General features: G+C 43.3%; 1 protein-coding gene and 1 long non-coding RNA gene across 2 annotated transcripts; both read left to right on the top strand.

Annotated features, from left to right (window-relative positions):
- Positions 1-3,185: 3,185 nt before the first annotated feature.
- On the top strand, positions 3,186-4,774 carry LOC122153947. The gene is made up of 3 exons (XR_006165807.1): positions 3,186-3,291; positions 3,567-3,653; positions 4,559-4,774. It is a non-coding gene; the product is annotated as an uncharacterized LOC122153947 (long non-coding RNA).
- Positions 4,775-4,824: 50 nt separating this feature from the next.
- CBLN2 (cerebellin 2 precursor) lies at positions 4,825-9,783 on the top strand. Its single transcript, XM_033010653.2, has 3 exons — positions 4,825-5,157; positions 7,366-7,485; positions 7,764-9,783. The coding sequence occupies exons 1-3, from the start codon at positions 4,825-4,827 to the stop codon at positions 7,959-7,961; spliced, it is 651 nt and encodes a 216-aa protein (XP_032866544.2). The 3' UTR covers positions 7,962-9,783.
- Positions 9,784-21,013: the final 11,230 nt, after the last annotated feature.

Below are 21,013 nucleotides of genomic sequence, written 5' to 3'. Positions count from 1 at the left end.
GTTGTGCATGCTGTCAACAGAGTGTTATATATTCTTTGCCACAGCTGGTAGCTGTAAGGTAATCTGCCCTAGTGACCCAATAGGGTAAAGAATGAACTACTGATTTTAATTTACAACGCATTAATTTAGTCACACTGATGGTCAAATTTAACACAGGGGCTGCTCTCACAGAGGGTAGATAAACCTCGTTTGATTTAACCACAACTTGTGGTTAATATGGGATTCATCACTGGGTAGGTACAGAAGACTACTCTGTCTCTACCACCAGCTTATATTTGAAAGGTATGCTGGTAAAGAAAAAAGAAAAATCAGATTTATTAAATCCCATTTGTTTACAAATTACAGTAAAAAATTTTTTTAAAGGCCACATAATCCATGAAGACTATGTTTAGTAATTTAAATGGTATCCTGTATAATAAATGAGGACTCAGTCTTCTGCACCTTGGTTGATCATAGAAGTGATTTTGTGTCCCTCTTACAAACTTGTCCTGATATCAGGGGTAGACAAAAGTATGTTTCACATCAAATGAACATTTCTTCTTTCTCTGTATTCATATATACAACATCAAGATAATACATAAATATCCATGAAATTATTTCAAGAACATATATGTAAGTATTTTATCTGGAAAAAGTGTGTCCCATTTTATTAGACATTAATGTAAATAATGTATGGGAAACACTTGGGAGTTGCTGATCAGAATACCTTTCTGTTGATAACGTGATTTAGTAGATGAGACAAAAAGCTTTTCCCCTTGAAGCTGTTCGCTTAGGTGAGTTCAAGATGAGTGCTAGCTTAGGGAAGGCTCCAAAGAAATGAGTGGTTTCATTTCTTGTGGAACTCCCACACCATCAAGTTCAACATGTCCCTGGTAGAAATGCTTGTATTCCTAGCTGTCTTGGCAAAATGATGAAAAATGGCATGAACTTCATTACACACCATTCTTTTCCAACTATAACCGACTCTTTGAGCTCAAGAAAGAGGACTTCAAATACCTTATCTGCTTATACACTTTAGAAGCTACACTTTCTGAAGTCGCTCCATAGCTGAGTGACCTGCATTTTTCTATGTTAATATTCTGAAAATATGTGTTTCAGCCTTGCCACTCACAAAAGGAAAGATGCAGAAATAATTCTGTCAGCTGCATAACTCTGCAGGCTGCAGGTTTATCCCATTAAAGACAGCATTTAATTAGAAGTAATGCATGGAACTGTTTTCTAATAAACACTGTAAAGGTCATACAATTACTTTATTAGAAATAAATATTCTTATTTTGCTATTCCTCCTTTCCATTCAAGCTGTACTGATTTGTACTGATATTTCTTCTGCTAGTTAGCTGTCTAAAGAGAAGGGATCTTCATACATGTGGGATTCCTTCCTTGTATTAAAAGAGAGGCAAGATTTAATCTGTTTTTCTGTGGATGCACTTTGGATTTAAGGGCTTTTCAGTTCTCTTCAGTTCTTATGCTCATCTTTCTTGAAAGTAGCAGGCAGAAGTGATGACGTGCCATCATTCCCTCACCAGTGGGCCTAATGTTGTAAGTCATCTAAAACGAGGAACAAATCTTTTGGTTCTGCTTTCATTACTTGTTTATACAGCAGAGTTATAATCGATGAGTAGTATGATCTAAAGAGAAATAACAGCAGCTCCCCAGTGTAGCAGACCCATGCAAAATCGAGTGTCGATATCTTCTGGAGAAATTGCTGTGGTCCTCTTTGCTGTCTTGCAGAATAGGTGTTGCCTTACAGCCACAGACTGGTTCCTGCTCTGATTTCTGATACTTTTAATGCACTAGACTTTTCAGCTTTCTACTCTGATCCCTCCATGCTTGAACTCAGGAAAAAGACCATTAAACACAAGTATTTCAGGCTTAGTATAAAATTCTCATTTGAAATAAGGAGCTATAGGTTAGGAATTCCCTGCACACTGCTTAGCTGCAATTTCAGGGCATGATTAATTTCTCGGTGCAAATCATCAGGCAGGCACCCGCAGGGTTTCCTTACTTGTGCTTAAAGCAGAAGATTGAAACAGAGGAGTGCTCATTCATAGATGAGTTTGTAATTTTACTGTTGAGATACATCTGCAAATTTTTCTCTGTATCAAGAGCTACCGTTTAGATTTATATGCAGTTTTCTGACACGTTCCTTTCAGATGCTGAAGTCTGAGTATCGGGATCTCTAAAATGCCACACGCACCCAGAAAACCAATTTGCAAGGGAGAGAGATGCATTGAAATGCGATGCTTTTCCACAAAACTTCACTGCCAGAGCTTCGCCTCACCCTCCCTCGCGTTGCCGCTAACCTCTCGGCAGCAGCCACACGAGCTGAGGCGCATGAAACATTTGCAGCCGGTTATATCTGACGATAACCTTGACTGTGACATACATCACCATTACATCTCCGTCAGGCGGGAGGGACCCGCGCGGGCAGCGCGCCGGGGCCCCGCAGGCAGCGAGAGGCGGCGGCCACTCGGTTCCTCAGCCTAACGCTCTGACCCTTTGGGATTTTCCCTCCCGCCCTCGACGGGGTCGGGCCCCTCTCTCCCTCCCTCCCGCCCCCGCACCGTCCCGGCCCCCGGCGGCCCCGCTCCCCGCCCCGCCCCGCCGGTGGGCGCGCCGCCGCGCGCCGCCCCGCGCCGCCGCCAGGTGGCGCCCGGCGCTCGCGCTTGTCCCGGAGCCGCGGGGCGGGGCGGGGAGCGGGTGCGGGCGGGGGGGCGGGTCGGGGTAGGGGCCCCGGGCGGGGAGAGGGTGCGGGTGAGGGTCCCGAGCAGGCAGTGGGTGCGGGCCGGGGTGCGGATCGGGGTGAGGGTCCCGCGCAGGGAGGGGGTGCGGGCCGGGGTGCGGGTCGGGAAGCGGAGCAGCCCTGGGGAAGAGGCAGTTTAATAAAGGGGGAGACACCGAGGTGCGGGGGTGCGGGCATGGAGCGGGGCCTTCCGGTGAGCGGTGCGCAGCCTTATGGCCCGAAGTGCCCCAAACAACCTGTCCTTTTTAGTGGTTATTATTACTATTGTTATTATTACTGTTATTATCACCATTATTAAAGTCCGTGAATACCAAATAGCTTCCCGTTTCGTGACGCTGCGCCGTGCGGCCGCAGCAGCAGCCCCTCAGCGCTAACGTGTCGGTGACATGTACAAACAGGGGCGACTTAGCCCGACGGGTTTCAGTAGGAGGAATAAGGGAGGGGGCGAGCGGGTACGGCTTCTCCCCGGCGCCGGTGACACCCTGCGGCGGGGCGCCCCGGAGAGGCCGTCTCGGAGGGAGCCCCACGCCTCGCCGCGGCTGCCCGCGGTGTGCTGGGGCGTGGGGCTGGAGGGGGGGGGGGGGCGAGGGTGCGGGGCTCGGGGTGCCTGGTTGGGGCAGGGGCTGGGGTGCGGGGGGTGCCAGGGCCACGCTCCGCTCCCGGTCCCTGCCGGGTGTGTGTGTGTGTGTGTGTGTGTGTGTGTGTGTGAAGAGGGGAGGAGGGAGGTGGTAGCGGCTGGGGCGGGGGGGGGGGGGGGGGGGAAGATTATTGGCAATGGGCGGGAGAGAAAGAGGCGACTCCTGTTTCCTTTTCTTTCTGCCAGCGCAATCTCGGCTCATTTTCTCTAAGCAATACAAGTTCACGGACGAGCTACCTAGCCAGCCCTCCTCTCCCGTCATGGACCTCCCAGGTAAAAAGGACGTTATCCGCCCCGCCGGCTGTTCCTTATGCAAAATATCATTTTAAATGATAGGAATAATACGATACGGGGTTAGGGCAGCGGTACAGATGCCTCGGGGGAGGTGTAGGGGAAATCTCCCCGGAGAGAGATCTCAGAGTGTTCTGCTGAGCGGGGAAAACTGAGATGCAAGTTCCCAGGGCGATGGCGGGTGAGGTTTTGCCTCCTGCGCCTCGTGTCCATGCCGGGGTGGGAGCCGGAGGATGCCTGAGCCGGCCGCTTCCTTCCCGAGAGTTTAGGGAACCTCCGGGATCGGTGACAGCGGGGGTAGCCTGGCCTGGGGGACAAAGGGCTGGGAAGTACCAGCCGGTGCCCGAGCACAGCAGCCCCCGGGCGGGGAGGAGAGCGGCAGCGGCTCCGAGAGCCCGGCCGGGGCAGCGCCCCGACCCCCCGCAAACCCTAGGAATAGCGAGGCAGCTCCAGCGGGCGGGAGAGGGATCATTACGAATAAGAATAATAAAATCTCCTCCCGTAGTGGCTGGGGCGTTAGGAGACCGACATAAACCGGGCTCGGAGGTGTAATAGAAAGTGGGGCCGTGGGAACTAGCCGGGCTTGGGAGCCCCCCCTCGGCTGTGGGGCGGGAAGGGGACCGTCCGAGGCGCCCACGGTGTGCTGCACCGTGGGTTCAGGGACGGGATCTGCCGCGCTGGCCCCTTGTCCCGCCTCAAAGTACGGCTGGGGCTGCGGCACCCCGCCGCTGCTGGGGGACGGGAGAGAGAGAAGACTGGAGGGAGACGCCGGGCAGCGAGGTCTCTCCCAGACCTGTTGTGCCGGCTGGGGCGCCCGGGGCGGGGAGCCCGCTGCGGCGGGGCGCCCGCCCGCTCCTCTGCTCCACCGCCGCCTTCGCCCTTGCCAGGCTGCTGCGCGCCGCCCGCCCTCTGAGGAGACTCCTTCGCCCCGCGCGGAGGAGGAGGAGGAGGAGGAGGAGGAGGAGGCGGAGGAGGGAGGAGGAGAAGGGGAGGAAGGCGCGGCCCCAGCCGCCGCTTCCCAGCCGCCGTCCCGCAGAGCGCTGGCCGCCGGGCGCCGCGGCGGCAGCAGGCGCGCAGCCCCCTCGGCTCCCCGCGGCCGCCCGCCCGCCCGCCCGCCCGCATGGCGGCGGCGAGCCGCGGCCCGGCGCTGGGCATGGGGCGGCGGCGGCGGGGGGCGGCGCGGCCGGGGCCGGCGGGCGGCTGCTGCTGCTGCCTGGCGGCGGCGCTGCCGCTGCTGCTGCTGCTGCTGCTGCTGCTGCCCGCCGGGTGCCCGGTGCGGGCGCAGAACGACACGGAGCCCATCGTCCTGGAGGGGAAGTGCCTGGTGGTGTGCGACTCCAGCCCCTCGGCCGACGGCGCCATCACCTCCTCCCTGGGGATCTCGGTGCGCTCGGGCAGCGCCAAGGTGGCCTTCTCGGCCACCCGCAGCACCAACCACGAGCCCTCCGAGATGAGCAACCGCACCATGACCATCTACTTCGACCAGGTCAGCCGTCGCCTGCTTTGCCTTCGCTGCCCCGCTCCCCGGCGCCCCCGCCCCTCGCCCCCCGTCACGGCGCGCTTCTTTTGGTTCGTGCTCCCCTTCCACCTCCTAGTCCTGACCCCCGCCGCTCAGTAACGGTTGTACCGCCCCAGAAAGAGTTGGAGAAGTTCTTTTAGGTGGCGGCGGGGCTTTCCTTGGGGGGGGGGGGGGGCGGGGGGGGACGGACTGACTTCTTGCCCGGCCCCACCGCTATACGCGGTGTTTGTGCCTCGGCCGCTCGCCGGGGCGCGTTACAGCCGAGGATTGCCCCGGGCAGTCAGGGACGGCCCGGGAGGACGGGTGCGCACCCCAGCTTCGGTGCTCCGTCGGGAACGCTCATTTTCAGGGCAAGGGGGGGACGGAGATTTACCGGCGGGGAGCCGCCGGATCTGCCTGCTACCGAGCGCATTCGGCAGTGTTACAGCATCTCTCTGGGGGAGGGAGGGCTGAGGAAGAAGAGGGTGTTTCCCGCCTTAACAGCCGAGGGCGACGATGCCCCCGGTGGGTTGTAGCGGAGCGATGTTACCCTGCCGGGCGTACAGCGGGCAGAGCAGCGCGCAGCCCGGCCCGGCCGCCCTGCCCCTGCCCCGCCGCGCTGCTTGCCTCCCGTCCTTCCGTTTCATATTTTGCGATGAAATTTACTTTTTTCCTACCGCCTCTGACTCCTTAAGTAGTATTGCAGAGTCAGCCAAAATTAGTACACGCAAACTGTTTACTCTGTTTTTTTTGTTGTTTGTGTTGTTTTGGTTTTTTTTTGCTGTTTTTTGTTGTTGTTGTTGTTGTTGTTTTGTTTGTTTGTTTTTTTTTTTTTTTTTTTTTTGCATCTGTCTGTCTGCGTGTCATTCATCTGTCTACCTGTCCCTTTTAATGAGTTTGCACAGCTGTTCCTCGCATACAAGATCTCATACAGTCCGATCAGTACAGGAAAAAAAAACAAACAAACAAACACAAAAGCAAAGCAAGCTTGCTTCATATATAATGTGTTTCAGACTCTACCCCGCAATGATCAATTCTCAGGAGTTTGAAGGCGTTCCTCCGTTGGTGCTCCCACTGTAATGGATTCTTTGTTGTGGGTTGTTTTTTTTTTTTTTTTTTGTCCTTTCCTGGAAAGAATTGGATTTGGCTATTTGGGAGGATAGGCTCCGGATTTGGGGGCGTTTTACTTTTGTTTCCTTCCGCCCCATCAAAGCAGGGGTCGCAGCCCGCAAAGCCGAGCGTGGCCGGGGCGCCCCGGGGGCGGGCACGGCGCCGCAGCCGGATCGGGCTCAGCCGCTCGCCCCACGGGATCGCCACGGCCCCGCGGGTTTTCCTCCCCTCGTTGCCCGTGCCTTTTGAGCCAGATCATGATGGATCCTGGAGAGAGTGCGAGCGGGTCAGCCGGGGGCCGGATCCTGGTCAAAGCGGCGGGCTCCGCACCGCCAGCCTCTGGGGGGGGGTGCAGGATGCGGCCGCCGCTTCCGAGTGGGGCTTTACACATCTGCCGAGGGGCTCAACCCTTTCTCTTTTTTTTTCTTTGTTTAAAAAGACGTTGAAATACATGGCAAATAAAGATTGTTGTTGGGGAGGAGTGGGGGCCGCCCACCCCAGGCGCCTGAGGAGGGAGCGGGCCAGGCGGCACAGCCCTCCAGAGGGGCAGAGAGGATGAGCTGGTGGCAGATGTTGCTGTTGCTGAGCATCCTCTCTCCTCCTTCGCCCCTTTTTGCAGCCCGATTTTAGTTCTATACCCTATTAAACTCGAGGGCAGGTCTGATTTCAGTAATGCTAGCTAAGAACCATACATTTGCACTATGAGTTGAGGAGTTTAGGAGTTTTTTTTTTTCCTCGCTGCTTTGTCCTCCCTCCTTTCCTTCCCTCCACCCCGCTTCTGACACCTTTGCTTTAATTGACAGTGCAGTGTGGACATTTGCACTTCATCTAACAGGCTTTGGAGATCATTTTTGCATGACTACATCGTTTTATGAAGTGTGGTGCTTTTTAAATGCCTCTGTAACTTGGCTCCTTTCCCCTGCAGTGCACTTTTAATTGTGCTGCAAATGCCATTTCGGTTAGGCTTTATATCGGTCATGGAGCTCATGTCAGATTTTCACTGGAGCTTTTCTAAGGTGGGGGTCTGATTTTTCTCTTTCTCTCTCTCCTTTTGTTTTTGTTTTGTTCTGTTTGTTTACTTTCCAGGTATTAGTTAATATTGGCAACCATTTTGATCTTGCTTCCAGTATATTTGTAGCACCAAGAAAAGGGATATATAGTTTCAGTTTCCACGTGGTCAAGGTCTATAACAGACAAACCATCCAGGTGGGTTGTGATCTAAAGAAGATACCGTCTTTCTTTTTTTTTTTTTTTCAAATGCTCATTTTTAGACACTAAAGTATATTTATAAAACCAGCAAATGAAGAACGAGACTGCAGGTTGTTTTAGTTAAAAGGGTCTGCATGCATAACCGAAATCACACATTGCCTTAGCTTAATTCAGCCCTGTTTCTAACCTGCACAAAAGTTTAGCGATGTGCGCAGGGCAAAAAAGTCATTGAGAGTATTGAGAAAACTCAGATTCTCTCTCTTTGCGCTTTTTAGGTAAGTTTAATGCAAAACGGCTACCCAGTGATTTCAGCTTTTGCAGGGGATCAGGACGTCACCAGAGAAGCAGCCAGCAATGGGGTCTTGCTCCACATGGAAAGAGAAGATAAAGTGCATCTCAAACTGGAAAGGGGTAACCTCATGGGAGGGTGGAAATACTCAACCTTTTCCGGCTTCTTAGTCTTTCCACTATAAAAGAAGGCCAAATAGGAGACAGATCCATGAGCCGGAGCAAGGATTCAACCGTTAACGACACCCTGAACTTGGCAGCACATGACAATATTTCCAGTCACCCCGTCAGACTGTCATGGTAGAAGAATTATAACCTTCTAAACTCCAACATTTGCTTTGAATATTGACAATTCCTCGGGAACCTGCGCCTCTAATTAGTTTTAGACGACAGTGATCTTTAGGAGAAATGAAATTATCGACCTGAGCAATTTGTACCTGTGATTGTAAAGTCAATTTCGGATTTTATTGTTGGGATCATTGACTTCCTTATTACTTTTTATTTTTTTTTCCTCTCTTTCATTTTTTCCTCTTTTTTCTTTCTCTTATTGTTGTCCCAATAAGAAAAATAACTTGGACCACACAATTTGATTGCTTTGTCAAAGGCTCATTCCAGAGCCAGAAGAATGAAGTATTCAGCCCAATGAGGTGTTCTTTCCATGCTTTATTTCTTTGTGTTGTATAGCCTTAAGGAAAAAAGAGAAAAAAAAAAAAAAAAGAAAAAAAAAGAAAAAAAAAAGGGAAAAAAAAAGAATGGCTTCATGGCTTCAGTCTCAGTCCTGTATTTTTCTGGGGGAGGGGGATTCTGGACATTACTGTGTCAAGAAGTGCTTTATCCAGTGAAGCAAAATTTGCACGATTGGAACCTTATTTGTTTTGTGTTGTTCGTGTTTTTCATCGACTTTTTCTTTTTCCTGATTTTTGTTTGTGTGTGCTAAAAATGTAAGCTAGATTGATCAATAAGACGAAACAAAGCACATATATACCCTGTAGCTCTAAGTAAAGCTAACCAGTGAACAATTCTGTCTGCACTTTCCAGCTGATCTTTATAGACCTATTTAGAGAGGGAGAAAGAGAGAGAAAGAGAGAGAAAAAGAGAGCTACATGATCCTTCAATTACAATCTGGAAACCGGTAAAGGAACTGACATTTCTCAATTGTCCTGACATTTCTAGAAGCAACAATGGAGGCTTTGAATATCTTCTCTGACCATACCCTAAAATATATCCTTTCTTTGCATTACCGAGCGTATTTTGGGTGCTTTTATCTGATATTTATTTGATGTATTTGTCCACTAATTCTTGAGTACACATTGTGGGAACACGGAGAGATGGCAGAGCAAACTCTTCCTCTTCTAAATTAAATAAAACCATCTTCGCTTGACCTGTCCATGGCAAGTATTGGAGGAGTTGCCACTAGCATCTTTGACAGCCTTTGGGAGAGGGGCCTCAGAGGATCAGCAAATTCACCAGAAGTTGCACAGGTGCCATGCATTTATTAGCCGTGTGTGCTCTTCCCAGTACAAATGGCCTCAGAGTTCTGGGGGTGGACTGACATCGATATCGGAGGTTAGAAAAAGTTATTACCCCAATCAACAAGAAGTAAAATATCAGGCCAATGTCAGTTGCATCCTTTTGCCTCATTCTCGATAAACAGATCTTATTTCTTCACTTTTTTTGTGAAGGTTGGTGTATTAGGTGTGCTGAGGAAAATCTTGCTTAAGGAGATCCAAGAGGAATGTTTATATTATTTTATATGATTTTTATATTTGTTTATTTAGTTTGAAATATTTCATCTTGCTATTAATCCCACAAGGGTAGATGTGTATAAGAATTTATTTTTGTCAATTTTACTCCTCTGCCACAAACGAATATAATGCAAAGGCATTTTCAGCGAATCGGTGGTAGCTATGTTGTATTTCAAAATTATGGTGGACATGTCATTTTCATTGTAAATTTATCATTAAAGGGACAAAGTCAATTAAAGTCATATATTCTTTAAAAAAAAAACTTATCTGTGTTGCTTATGATACGTCAGATGACTAAAACATAAGCCAGTTTAATATTTAATATTTTCATGCATTTTTACTGTTGATGCTGTTCCTTTGCTTTGGTGTTTCACTTTGCTGGTTACTGAATGAAGGGGTTTCAGGTCTGTTTTTTTACTGGGTTGCATTTTCTAGTTCCCTCTTGTACATTGGCATGACTGCAATGTTTCTAGTTGCAAAATATCACAGGGCTATGTTTAATTACATGAAATAAAACTTGAGTCAGCAGCAACCTTTTGCTATTAAAATACAAAAATATTTGTCTTAATATAGATATTATAAAACTACTTTTAAATCTAAGTTTTTGTGTTTAAAACTCAATCATGTCTCTCAAAAAAATAGACACTGAGGTGGGTTCAAGGTCCCAAGTTTTCAGTTTCTATTACTTTTCCTCAGTCATATTTTGAAATTCTGCCTACCGTAATCACTTTCAGTTGTCTCATTCATCTCAGTTCATCTGGCTTGAATAAGGCAATGACATCCTAGTTCTGTGTCTCTCCTAAGCCAACTGAGACCAATGACAAGGTTTTCCTTGTACATATTCTTGGAAGTTTCTTAAGCCACTGAAGCTGCAGAATCTGAATATCCTGTGTCATGCATTCAAGTTCAGTAATTTTGACCATGCTTGTTTTATAAAGCTAAATACTTTTATATGATAACCAATACTCTTCTGAGTCTAACGAAGGTCTCTAATAAACTGCATCTCTTCCTTTTGCACTCCTGTATCCTTCGTGCTAAGCTATAGAGTTAGGACTGTTACATAAACTGTTAAATGGAAAATGGGCAGTATATTCTTATATTCTTATTGTACACTAATTACAATCATGGTGCTTTTTTTTTTTTTTTTTTTTTTCCCATGTTCTTTGCAGTATTTATTCCCTTTCCCTTTTTTTACTTAATTTTGTATCTGAGGTTGAGAAGGTGCAATCTACTTGTCATTAGAAACAGTAGATATTTTGATATATATATATATATATATAAAAATAAGGTGTGGATATCATGATATATTTCCTGTTAGAGGGGGAAAGTATACAACAACAGCACAGTAGAATGAACCACGAAATATTATGTGAGACTTCCAGCACATTAAGAGAAGGATTACCAAAAATAATTTATATTAATAAATTGATTGGGTAGCATTCAGAGTTTAGTGTTGAGGGGCACCATGAGAGTTAGTAAGTGTAAATCACAGATGGTAATGAAGCAGGCCAATGGCACCGTAACAGCGCTGGTTCCTGTGGGAGTACTAACACAACATTACAACAACTTTCAAACTGTCTCATAAGATGCTGTGTAACATGATCATAAGATGTTCCTATGAAAACACTGTCTGTTTGTTTCCCTTTCAGGGAACAATCATCACCTGGATGTTTTGGGGAGCCGCTGGTTTAGTGTTTCTTCAGTGTACTTCAGTACTTCTGGCAGGGTAGAATCTGAGACCTGTATCAGGAGTGATAAATACTCCTCATATACTTTGTTGCCTTCCTCTAGGTTGTTGAGTTTTATATCCGTAGTTTGAACACGGTCTTGCATAAACCTGTACTCTTAACTCCCCCTGCGGCAGTGGGTGTGATGGATGTGCAGTGTCTCTCATTACTGGTCAGCCTCTTGCAAGCTGGGTCTGTTTATTTTGGGTGGGAGGAGGAGAGAGACAGACAAGAAACTAGGGAGTTGTTTAGAAGTTACACTGTGTTTGTTGGCTGTGGCTTTTTTAACTTTTAAAAAGAACATTTTGTTTTTATTGACCAAATTTCTCTCTTGGACAATCTGTCAAAGTAGAAAATAGACTAAAAGGGCTTGTTTACTGATGGAGTTATTCAGAAATAGCCGAAAGTGGTTTCATGTCCCTGTTACGCGACAGTCATTTCTGGAATAGGCAGGATCACAGGTAGCATTGTTTAAAAATAGCTGTTATAATTAATAATCTGTTTCAATCCAGGATAACTTTTTTGTGTTAACAAGCACTCAAAAATCAGTGTCATTAATGTACTTCATAATTTTAATAGGTGATGACGTGTTAACTAAAGTCCATTAAAAAGTTATACATAACTAAAAAACCCCAATTGATTCATCAGTTTTTATTTATTGTTGAAAGGCCAAAGAATGTCTCTGAGGCAATGCACAGTTTCTAGGTTTGAAACCACACACTGTCTTGAACAGTTGTTCCAGGATCATGTTTGATGACATGAGTCATGCCCATTTTTAATCATGGTGGTAAATAATAATGACTCATTGTTAAATATCCATTTTCTTAATGGAACAGATTCTTTCTGTCAGAATGTTCAAAACAGGACTTTATGATTGCTGGCCACCTGTTAACTAGATCACATTAACAGGCTGTAAACTCCTGAGAATTATTGATATCCTGTGACTGTATTTAGGCACAGACTAGGTGGCTGGGCCGATGATAGGCAAAGCTTTTAATCAGATGCTTATATAATCAAGTATCAGCAAAATTCAAGGGCTCCATAGTAAAATAAATATATTGTCATTTCAACAAAGAGGCTAATCCTGCTTGTTTTACTTACATAAGTAAAGTCTGTTCCTCTATAGAGGACCTTATGATAAACATCAATAGTATTTGGCCTGAATTGTAGGGTTGGGATTTTGGTGACCGTCTACTATTATGTTTACTTTAAAAATCAGTGACGGTAACCAGTGGAAACCCTTAGTTAACACAATAATAATTCCTCAGTTTAAAGGTATTTCAACACTAATCATAATTCTTATAATGTAACCAAAATCCTACAAATATAATTTTAATGCATGTTTTAAATCCATTCTCAAAACAGTAATGTTTATGGTCTTATCCAACATAATTATGATCTTTTTCCTTATCAGCCATTATCATTAAAATCCAAAGACCACTAATTTTATTTTATACTATTTGAGTATAATAATGAAAATACACATCACATACAAAGTATAACTAATATGCCCCTTTTCTTCCTAGGTAATATATATTAAGGTATCTTTTGAACCCCCTCTGCTATTCATCAGCAAAATAAAGGTGCCTACCTTGCTGGGTCCCTGCAGATCATGTACCACAGGTAATATAAATAATGTCCTAGCAAGACAAGGAGAAACAAATAATTAATACTATTATGAATTTTGCATTAAAAATAAATAAATAACTGTATCAACAGAAATTCAGTTCATATTGACAAATGCTTTAAAATTCAGGAAATACTAAACTTAAGTTTTTAATCTAATCTTACTGACTGATTCTAATTCCATTGTAATAATGAAGTGTTATTTTCACTGTGGGACTCTAAAAAGGAATTTAAATTCTTTTGTGAGATCAAGCTGTATAAAAATGCTGTTGATCATAGTACTGACGTTTCAACAGAAACAAAAGTTCATCCATTAGTAATTAGTAGTTATTATATAGCATTCTGCTTGCACCTGATATATTTCAATTAACTACTTATTTGAAATACTTTTAGTTCTCTGTGTGTGAATATACACACAAGTGTATACATGTATATATAGGTACACATGCATATAAAACATGCATTTTTAGCTAGGAATAGATGGGCAGAGAGTTGACTTTTTCATATATAGTTTTGCCTTCCTTTCTCTGAAACATTACCCCAGCAAATTATTATTTTTTTTTTATGTATTGCCATTCTAAACCTAAAACTGTTTATCTTTGCTTACATCTAAAAGTACCCAGAGTAAAAGCAAATGACAGTATACATTTCAGTGCTGAGAGCTGCCACAATTTAGGTAATATTAGGGTAGAGTGAAGCATAGTGTTATTAATAAAAAACTTTAATTACCTAAAATTCTGTTGAAAGCTTTTGTGATGAGTAACCTATAGTGCTGTGTGGGAATTGCTTCAAAACATCAGACAGGGAGATATCTGACTGGAGGTTCAGTTTTTCCTTCTGTTGACACTAGATGGGAAACCTGCGATACATATTATAACTGAAAGAGAAAGTATGTCCCTGTACTTATTTTTTTTTTTTTTAGCAACAATAATCCTTATATACTGGCTTAATTTTGGTTGTCTAACTGTTTTCTGTATAGAGATGCATTATATTGTCACATAATCAGAATTAAGCATACAGTGACTTCAGTGGATAAGGGATAAAGAGTTTTCCAATTTTGTATTTGTTCACTACGAGAAATAACCTAGCACAGAACATATGTTGCTCCTACAGGTTTTTGTGACAGAGAAAATAAGTAAGAATATATTTTTTAAAAGAATCTTTCAAGTTCTCTTAAATTATTTATTGTTACCAACAGAAGAATTTTCTCAGCTCTGTTTGTTATAATATGACTGGGAGTATTTTAGGATGGAGTTTAAATGGATATAGTTAGACTCTCTAACAACCGGCTTCTTCCCTAACTTAAATTTTCTGGAGAGCTATATGTTCTCATTAGATTTTATAATCTCTCTAGATACAACTACCCCTTAATCCTGACTGCCTAGTAAAACTGATCTTCCTTAAATACTTCACCTGGGTAACGAGAGCATCAATTTTTCTTCTTCTTTGCAATGGTTTCTATTGTTTTCTTATACTACATAGACTGTGCTAAAGTTATCTGGTAAAGAAAAGGAGATTCCCACTGCATTTGCCTCTCTAAAATACTTTAATTTCTATTCTCCTACCCTCTCTTACCCTTCCATTCATATTTGAAAGGCTCCCAATGTTGATTTTTTAAAGAGTATTTTAAAAATAATTCTTTTCCATTCAGCCTCTCATTCATAAATGTGTGAAAACTTGTTCATGCAAAATGATGACAGCTTTAGTTGGCTGCTCACAAGTTATCTCATACCTCAGCTCTTCAGCCAGAACTCTCAGATAGGAGAAACCAATTTAGTTAAGAAAAAATAGAAATCCTTTTTTTTTTTTTTTTTTTTTTTTTCCAAAAGGGGGAAATTAGTCTGTATACAAATGAGTGATTTCTGGTAATTGTTTTGATCTCCTTCAGTGTGTTCTCTCAGAGAGCATGGTCTGCAAAGCCAAATGACCTGGCATCTCTCTTTTCTTAAATCCATTTAAAATATACCTATGAACAGGAATACTATTAATCCACCCCTTTTTCTTTTACAACCTGTAATAAAGAAAATAAATAAAAAGAAAATAAAGGCCCTCTTGTACAGATGTTAGGGCATTGGACAAAAGTGAGAAACCATATTTTCAAGTACCTCAGTAATCTTTTAACATGAACACCCTGTGAGAGACTACAGTGTGTAGAAATCAGAGGGGAGGGGAAGAAATCCTCCTAATAAACAGAAAGGTTGCTAACTATTCTTTGCATACATAGCAACCTCAAAAGCATATGGATACCTGTATGCATGTAAATGTGTGAACCATAGCTAAAAGTGACAAATTTTTGTATGTAAAACACTTTCCCAGTGTTCTAACTTTGATGCAATTAACAAAATTCTATGAAAATTTGTATGCAATTTAGGTGGGATTCATTATGCACGTGTGATTAGTGATTGTACCAAACTGTTTATAAGGACAGTGGTTCAATACAGATACATTATACAGTGTATTCCACTCAAGCATGGAATGATGCACTATGTAACAAATATCTAGGCTATTCCTCAGCAAACGTTACAAAATTATCTTTACTGAGCTATGAGAGTCAGAGATCAGAGTGTAGCTAATACATTTCAGACCACTGTACACATCATAAAAAGTGAGATAAACATTTTTATATTTTTCCCTTCCTCTCAGTCAAGAAGTAGCTTATCTCCTGGAAACAAAAATAGAACCCACATGCACTGTATGGTATGATCAAATTTTTACTGGGAGTTAAGAGTCTTGCTTGTTTGCCTCCATGTCCAGATCCTCTCTAAGGCATCTGCCTGTCACATGCTTTTTACCTGTGCCCTAATGCTTTTCAGAGCTTCAAAAGTTATGTCTGAATTAAATAATTGAAAGTTGATTTGCAGGTGTACTTTAACATGTTAAACCCATAAGCAGCAGGCTTCTTTACCACAATACTGATTATCAGATTTTCTGTAAATAAGTCTTAAAGTGTCTACATCATGCTTAGAAAGAGCCAGACTAAGGATATCTGCTGGATATAGGCTGTGCTGCTGTACTCTATCCATGCCCAAGGCAGCCAGGGGCAGTGAAAGACAATTTAATTGCCATGGAAAACTACAGCCTCAGTACCTCAAGAGTAGGCTGGTGCTAGACTAAAGACTGCAAATCAGTGTATGCTTTCTTGTAAACAGTATATGTGGTGAGAAAATAAGTTCCCAGCTATATATAACAGCTCAATAACACAAATTTAATGATCTATTAAAAAAAACCTCCATAGGTTCTTGGGCAATTTACCATCTTGATATTGCTCTACTGGACTTACTCCCCAGTTTCACAGCTTTTCCTGTACTGGGAAACAAAAACTGGGTAAGATACTCCAGATATGGTCACAAATGCCAAATATAGAGTATCTTGATTGGCTGGCTACACTCTTGCTAATACATCCAACTATGCAATAAATCTTTATTTCTGCAAGGCTGCACTGCTGACTGATGTTCAACTGAGGCAATCCTGATTGCCCCAGGATCTCAGTTGTTTGTTTCGTTGTTTGGTTGTTTGTTTTTGTTTTTTTTTTTTTTTTTTTGTTTTTTTTTTTTTTTTTTTTTTTGTTTTTTTGGTTTTTTGGTTTTTTTTTGTTTTTTTCCTGCAAAACATATTTCTAACCAGTCAGCCCCAGACAATACTACTGCATGTGGATATTTCATCCCAGGTTTAGGACTTTCTGTTTGCTTTTGTTGAACTTCATGAGTTTCTTTCAGCACACTCTGTCAAAGCTCCACTGAACAGCAGCCCTGTTGTTTAACATATCAATTTCTTCCTCTAAGTTTGTTTTCATCCACAAACTTGATGAGGGTGCATTTTTCCCTGTTATCTGGATAGCTGATGAAGATACTAAATGGTAGCAGCCTTAGTACTCATCTGTGAGGAAAACCACTAGTAACCATGTGGCAAATGGATTTCAAACTGCTGTTCATTATCCTTTGAGCCCCCTGATCCAACCAGTTTTCCATCCATCTTATAGTCTATGCATTCAGTCCATATCTCTTTAGCTTGGCTACAAAGATACAATGGGAGACATGTCAAAAGTCATGATAAAGTCTCCAAGGTAAATTGCATCCTCTGTCCAGCAAGCCAGTCATCAGAGGGGGCAATCAGGCTGGTGAGGAGTGATTTCCCCTTTGTAAATCCATTGTGTTATTCCCATTCATTTTCTTGTCATTCATGTGCCTATGAAAGACATTCATATGCAGATTTGCACTGTAATCTTCCAGGAGATTGAAGTGAGGCTGATCAGCTTCTAATGTCCCAGATCCTCTTTCTCACTGTCCTTGAAGAGTGATGTGACACTTTCCATTCTCTAGTCACTAAGGACTTCTCCTGGACACCCAGTTTTTGAAAGCTGACTTTGGCCAAGCTCCCTCACTGACATCAGATATATCTCATGTGGTCTCACGAACTGCCATATAACCAATTTATTTGCTCAACTGTCCCTTAACTGATCTTTCCCTACCATAGGGTACCTCAGTCTCTCAGACTCTTCTGCCACTAGGCACAGAGAACTCGAAAGCCGAAGAGCATAGTTTATCAATAAAGACCTTGGCAAACAAAGCTTTGAACACTGCAATCCCTTTCATATCCTCATCACAAGATCCCCTAGTCTTCCTGTCAATTTACTTACAGAAGTCTTTATTTCTGCCATTCACATTCCTTGCCAATTTCAATTGCAACAGAGTTTTAGCTTTCTTAATTCCATGCCCAAGCAATATTTTTAATCTTCTTCCTGATTGCAAGGCTTCTTTTAGTTTAGAAGGCTGCATCTTATTTTGCCTTCTGATCCGGAGGTCTGTAGCAGAAACACATCACAACAGCTTCCTCATTAGCCTCCCTTTGATCTTGATCTATAAGTTTTCAACTGGTTTGTGGACAGTTTTGTGGCAAAGCTTTGTCACATCCCACCCAGACGAGAGAGACAAGTGACTTAGATTTCTAAATCCCCAACAGAGTGGTCAACAGTGAGACAAGTCTCAAAGTCCATGCACAGACATTTATTAATTTCCTACAATGTGCTAATTGGATACACAATAACTGGCTAAGCATATGATGAATTATGGAAAGCAATATAGTATGCCTTGCATTACCTAATGATAACAAGGAAAAAGGAGAAAAAGGAAAGGAGACAGAGAGAGAGACTAGAGAAATACAGATCACCGGTCCAGGGTCATGTGTTGGCCCTGCCTGAGTTCGTCAGGCATGCAGCTGTCTTCTTCACTTTTTCATGTCCTCTTTTTTCTTTCTATCTCTTGTTTGCTTTCTTTTACTCCTCACACCCCCTCAATTTATACACACTTTCCTTGGGTCCATCCCCTAGTTCGGCCCATATACATACATATCACATATATGGGGAGGAGTAAGGTATTTCATGGGATGATATAATTAGCCTGATCTTGATAATCTTCATTAGCATATTCAGGGGTGTCAACTTTAATATGCATTTCATGGATAATGAAGCAAAGGTCATTCACCAAACAGATGGCCCTTGAAACTTTACAAGATGCACCAGAGCAGAACCATCCTGTCTCCACAGGGCCCCCACTGCATCCTGTGCTATTAGGGCAGCCTTCTCAGATCCAGACTCCACATTATTCATCCCATGGCTATAGTTTCATTACTTGCAAGTGTTTGAGGCATTCCGTGGCTTGGAAGGCCTCTGCTACCCCCCACCCCTTAGCTCTTTCTCAGTCCTTGTTTTTCTCAGGCTGTTTTTCTCAGTCCCTGTTTCAGGGAGTTACAAGTTGTCTCTCACAAGCTCCATGCATTCAGGCTGCTCTTCTGTATAGAGCGTAATCTGTGTTCCTCACTTTCCCAACCTGTGCTTCCTAAAGAACCTGCAGCCACCCATTGCAGTGCTCCAGTCATATGAGCTATCTCACCACGCTTCTGTTACCCTGCAACTGCTCACAGCTTTTAGTTCCTCTAATTTTTTGCTCACTCTGAAGGAGTTCATGTCCAGGCACTTGAGACAGGTCCCCAGTTGTGCTGTTTTATCAGGGAATGTGTGAGAAGCTTCTTTGCTGTGTTGTCACCCAGGCTCCTTGCCCCCTATTGTTCCACTTCTTTCAGGCTGTGGTCTTCATCCCTTGAAAAATTTTGTTTAAAGCCTTTGTCATTAAGTTGGTAAGCTTGTTTGCAAAAATACTTTTTCCCCACTTTGTCAGATGGAGACAACCATCCCTTATTTCTGAGAGGGTCCTGTGGTCATAGATGCGAAAAACCTGCATGAGATAGGAGACACACAGGCAGGTATTGACATACAGTATACTTCTGCTTCTACTTGAGTCTTTCCCTTTCACTGGAAAGATTGAGGTGACAGCACCTAACCTTTCATGCTCTTCATGCACCCCCTCTTGATACACTCTGGTTTCCCCTGGCCATTGGTACTCACATGGATGAGTAGCAAGGCGTTATAATCTAGAAGATGGCTGAGCCTCTGCAGTATTTCTACAAAATCCCAGGTCCAGGACGCACTCCAAATCTGCTCAGAAACAGGTAATAGGTGAAGAGATGAGGATACTGAGCTGGCATCCCCAATACTAATTCTTTGAGGCTTGGTTAGAGGAAAGGAAAATATATGATTATACTCTGTGACATTTGGACAGTATCTCAATGCTTCATCACCAACTATTCTGACAATAGAAACAATGATGTACTTTCATCAGTGATATTTTTACCATCATGTATCTTTCTAGCATCTGAAAGTTAGGCGAATATAAAGAAAAAGGAATAAGCATATGACAGAAAATACAAGAAATAAAATGACAAATTGAAGAACATGGAAGGTAAGACAACAGAATTGAATGAAAGCAGGGATCCTGTTTTGAAGGTGCTGTTAATAGGACTGAAAACGTTTTAGTGTATATGATAGATAGGGTATGGGGAAAGAGAAATTAGGTGTGAAGCATGGGACTCCTCTTGAAATACTGAAATAAGAGTCAGAGACTAGATTTTTTTTCCAACAGTGGAGAAGAAGGATTTACAGAATGAGAAGCTTGGGGCAAAAGTTGTAACAAAATGGAAAGGGAAAGAGGGAGAGAAAGAAGGAGAGAAAGAGGGAGAGAAAGAGAAAGAGAGAGAGAAAGAGAAAGAGAAAGAGAAAGATAAAGAGAAAGAGAAAGAGAGAAAGAGAAAGAGAAAGAGAAAGAGAAAGAGAAAGAGAAAGAGAAAGAGAAAGAGAAAGAGAAAGAGAAAGAGAAAGAGAAAGAGAAAGAGAAAGAGAAAGAGAAAAATACAGAGTGAACAAGGAAACAAATGGGCTTTCAGGGCCTGTAATACATCTAATCAGGCTGCAGGAAGAAGTATAGGGAAAGAGAGTAAAAGAAGCTGTGAAATCATGCAATACAAAAAATATCTGGTAAGACAAGAGCATCATAGAGATGTTAAATACAGTTTGATGTGACAGTGGAGGAACATAGAAAAAGGCACATAGCTTTTACAGGTGGTTTCCAACTTAGAAGAAAAAAATCAATTCACAAAAACAAGGTTAAAGATTTAAGGTTTTGTGTGTTTGTCTCAAAAATGTATCAACTAGACAGAATTCCGAGCACTTTCTTATTTTTCTTTTCTTGTACCCTCTTGTTTATGTTAACAACCTTTCCGTTTATGCTAGTTCCTCTCACTGTCTGCAAATGACTTGCCAGTCCTACCAACTATTGAAAAAGTAGCCAACATAAGTAATCCCCTCCTAACATTGCTAGTGGGAAGTGAAAGGTGCATTGCTTCCTAAGAATGGGTTTCTTTTCCTGATCCATCAAAAGATGTCATCAGACTCATTTTGGGCCAGCTAGCCTGCCCCTTTCCCGTTGTTTCCCTCTGGTGTGCATTGCACACTTGTGAGAGCGCTGCTCTTCCAGAGATATGGTCATTCCGTGCTGAGGTTTCTCCAGATTGGGCTTCATGCATTGAATAGGCTGGCTAGCTGCAATCCTTCTGGCTTCCAAAAGTTGACTGAAAACTATGTAAAAATAAATAATGCATGTTTTGAGTTTATATTTCTGCTGACCTTTATAAAATCTGCTGTAGATTTAATGGGAATATTTCAATTTTCAATTTCAAGTGGGGGGATATAAAATAACATAACTCCAAATACCTTTTCATAGTTGTTTGGGTTTTTTTTAACTCTTTTTT

The sequence above is a fragment of the Tyto alba genome, unplaced genomic scaffold (genome assembly GCF_018691265.1).
Source record: "Tyto alba isolate M040663 unplaced genomic scaffold, T.alba_DEE_v4.0 Super-Scaffold_27, whole genome shotgun sequence".
Taxonomy (NCBI): domain Eukaryota; kingdom Metazoa; phylum Chordata; class Aves; order Strigiformes; family Tytonidae; genus Tyto; species Tyto alba.
This window is presented reverse-complemented; position numbering and strand designations above follow the sequence as displayed.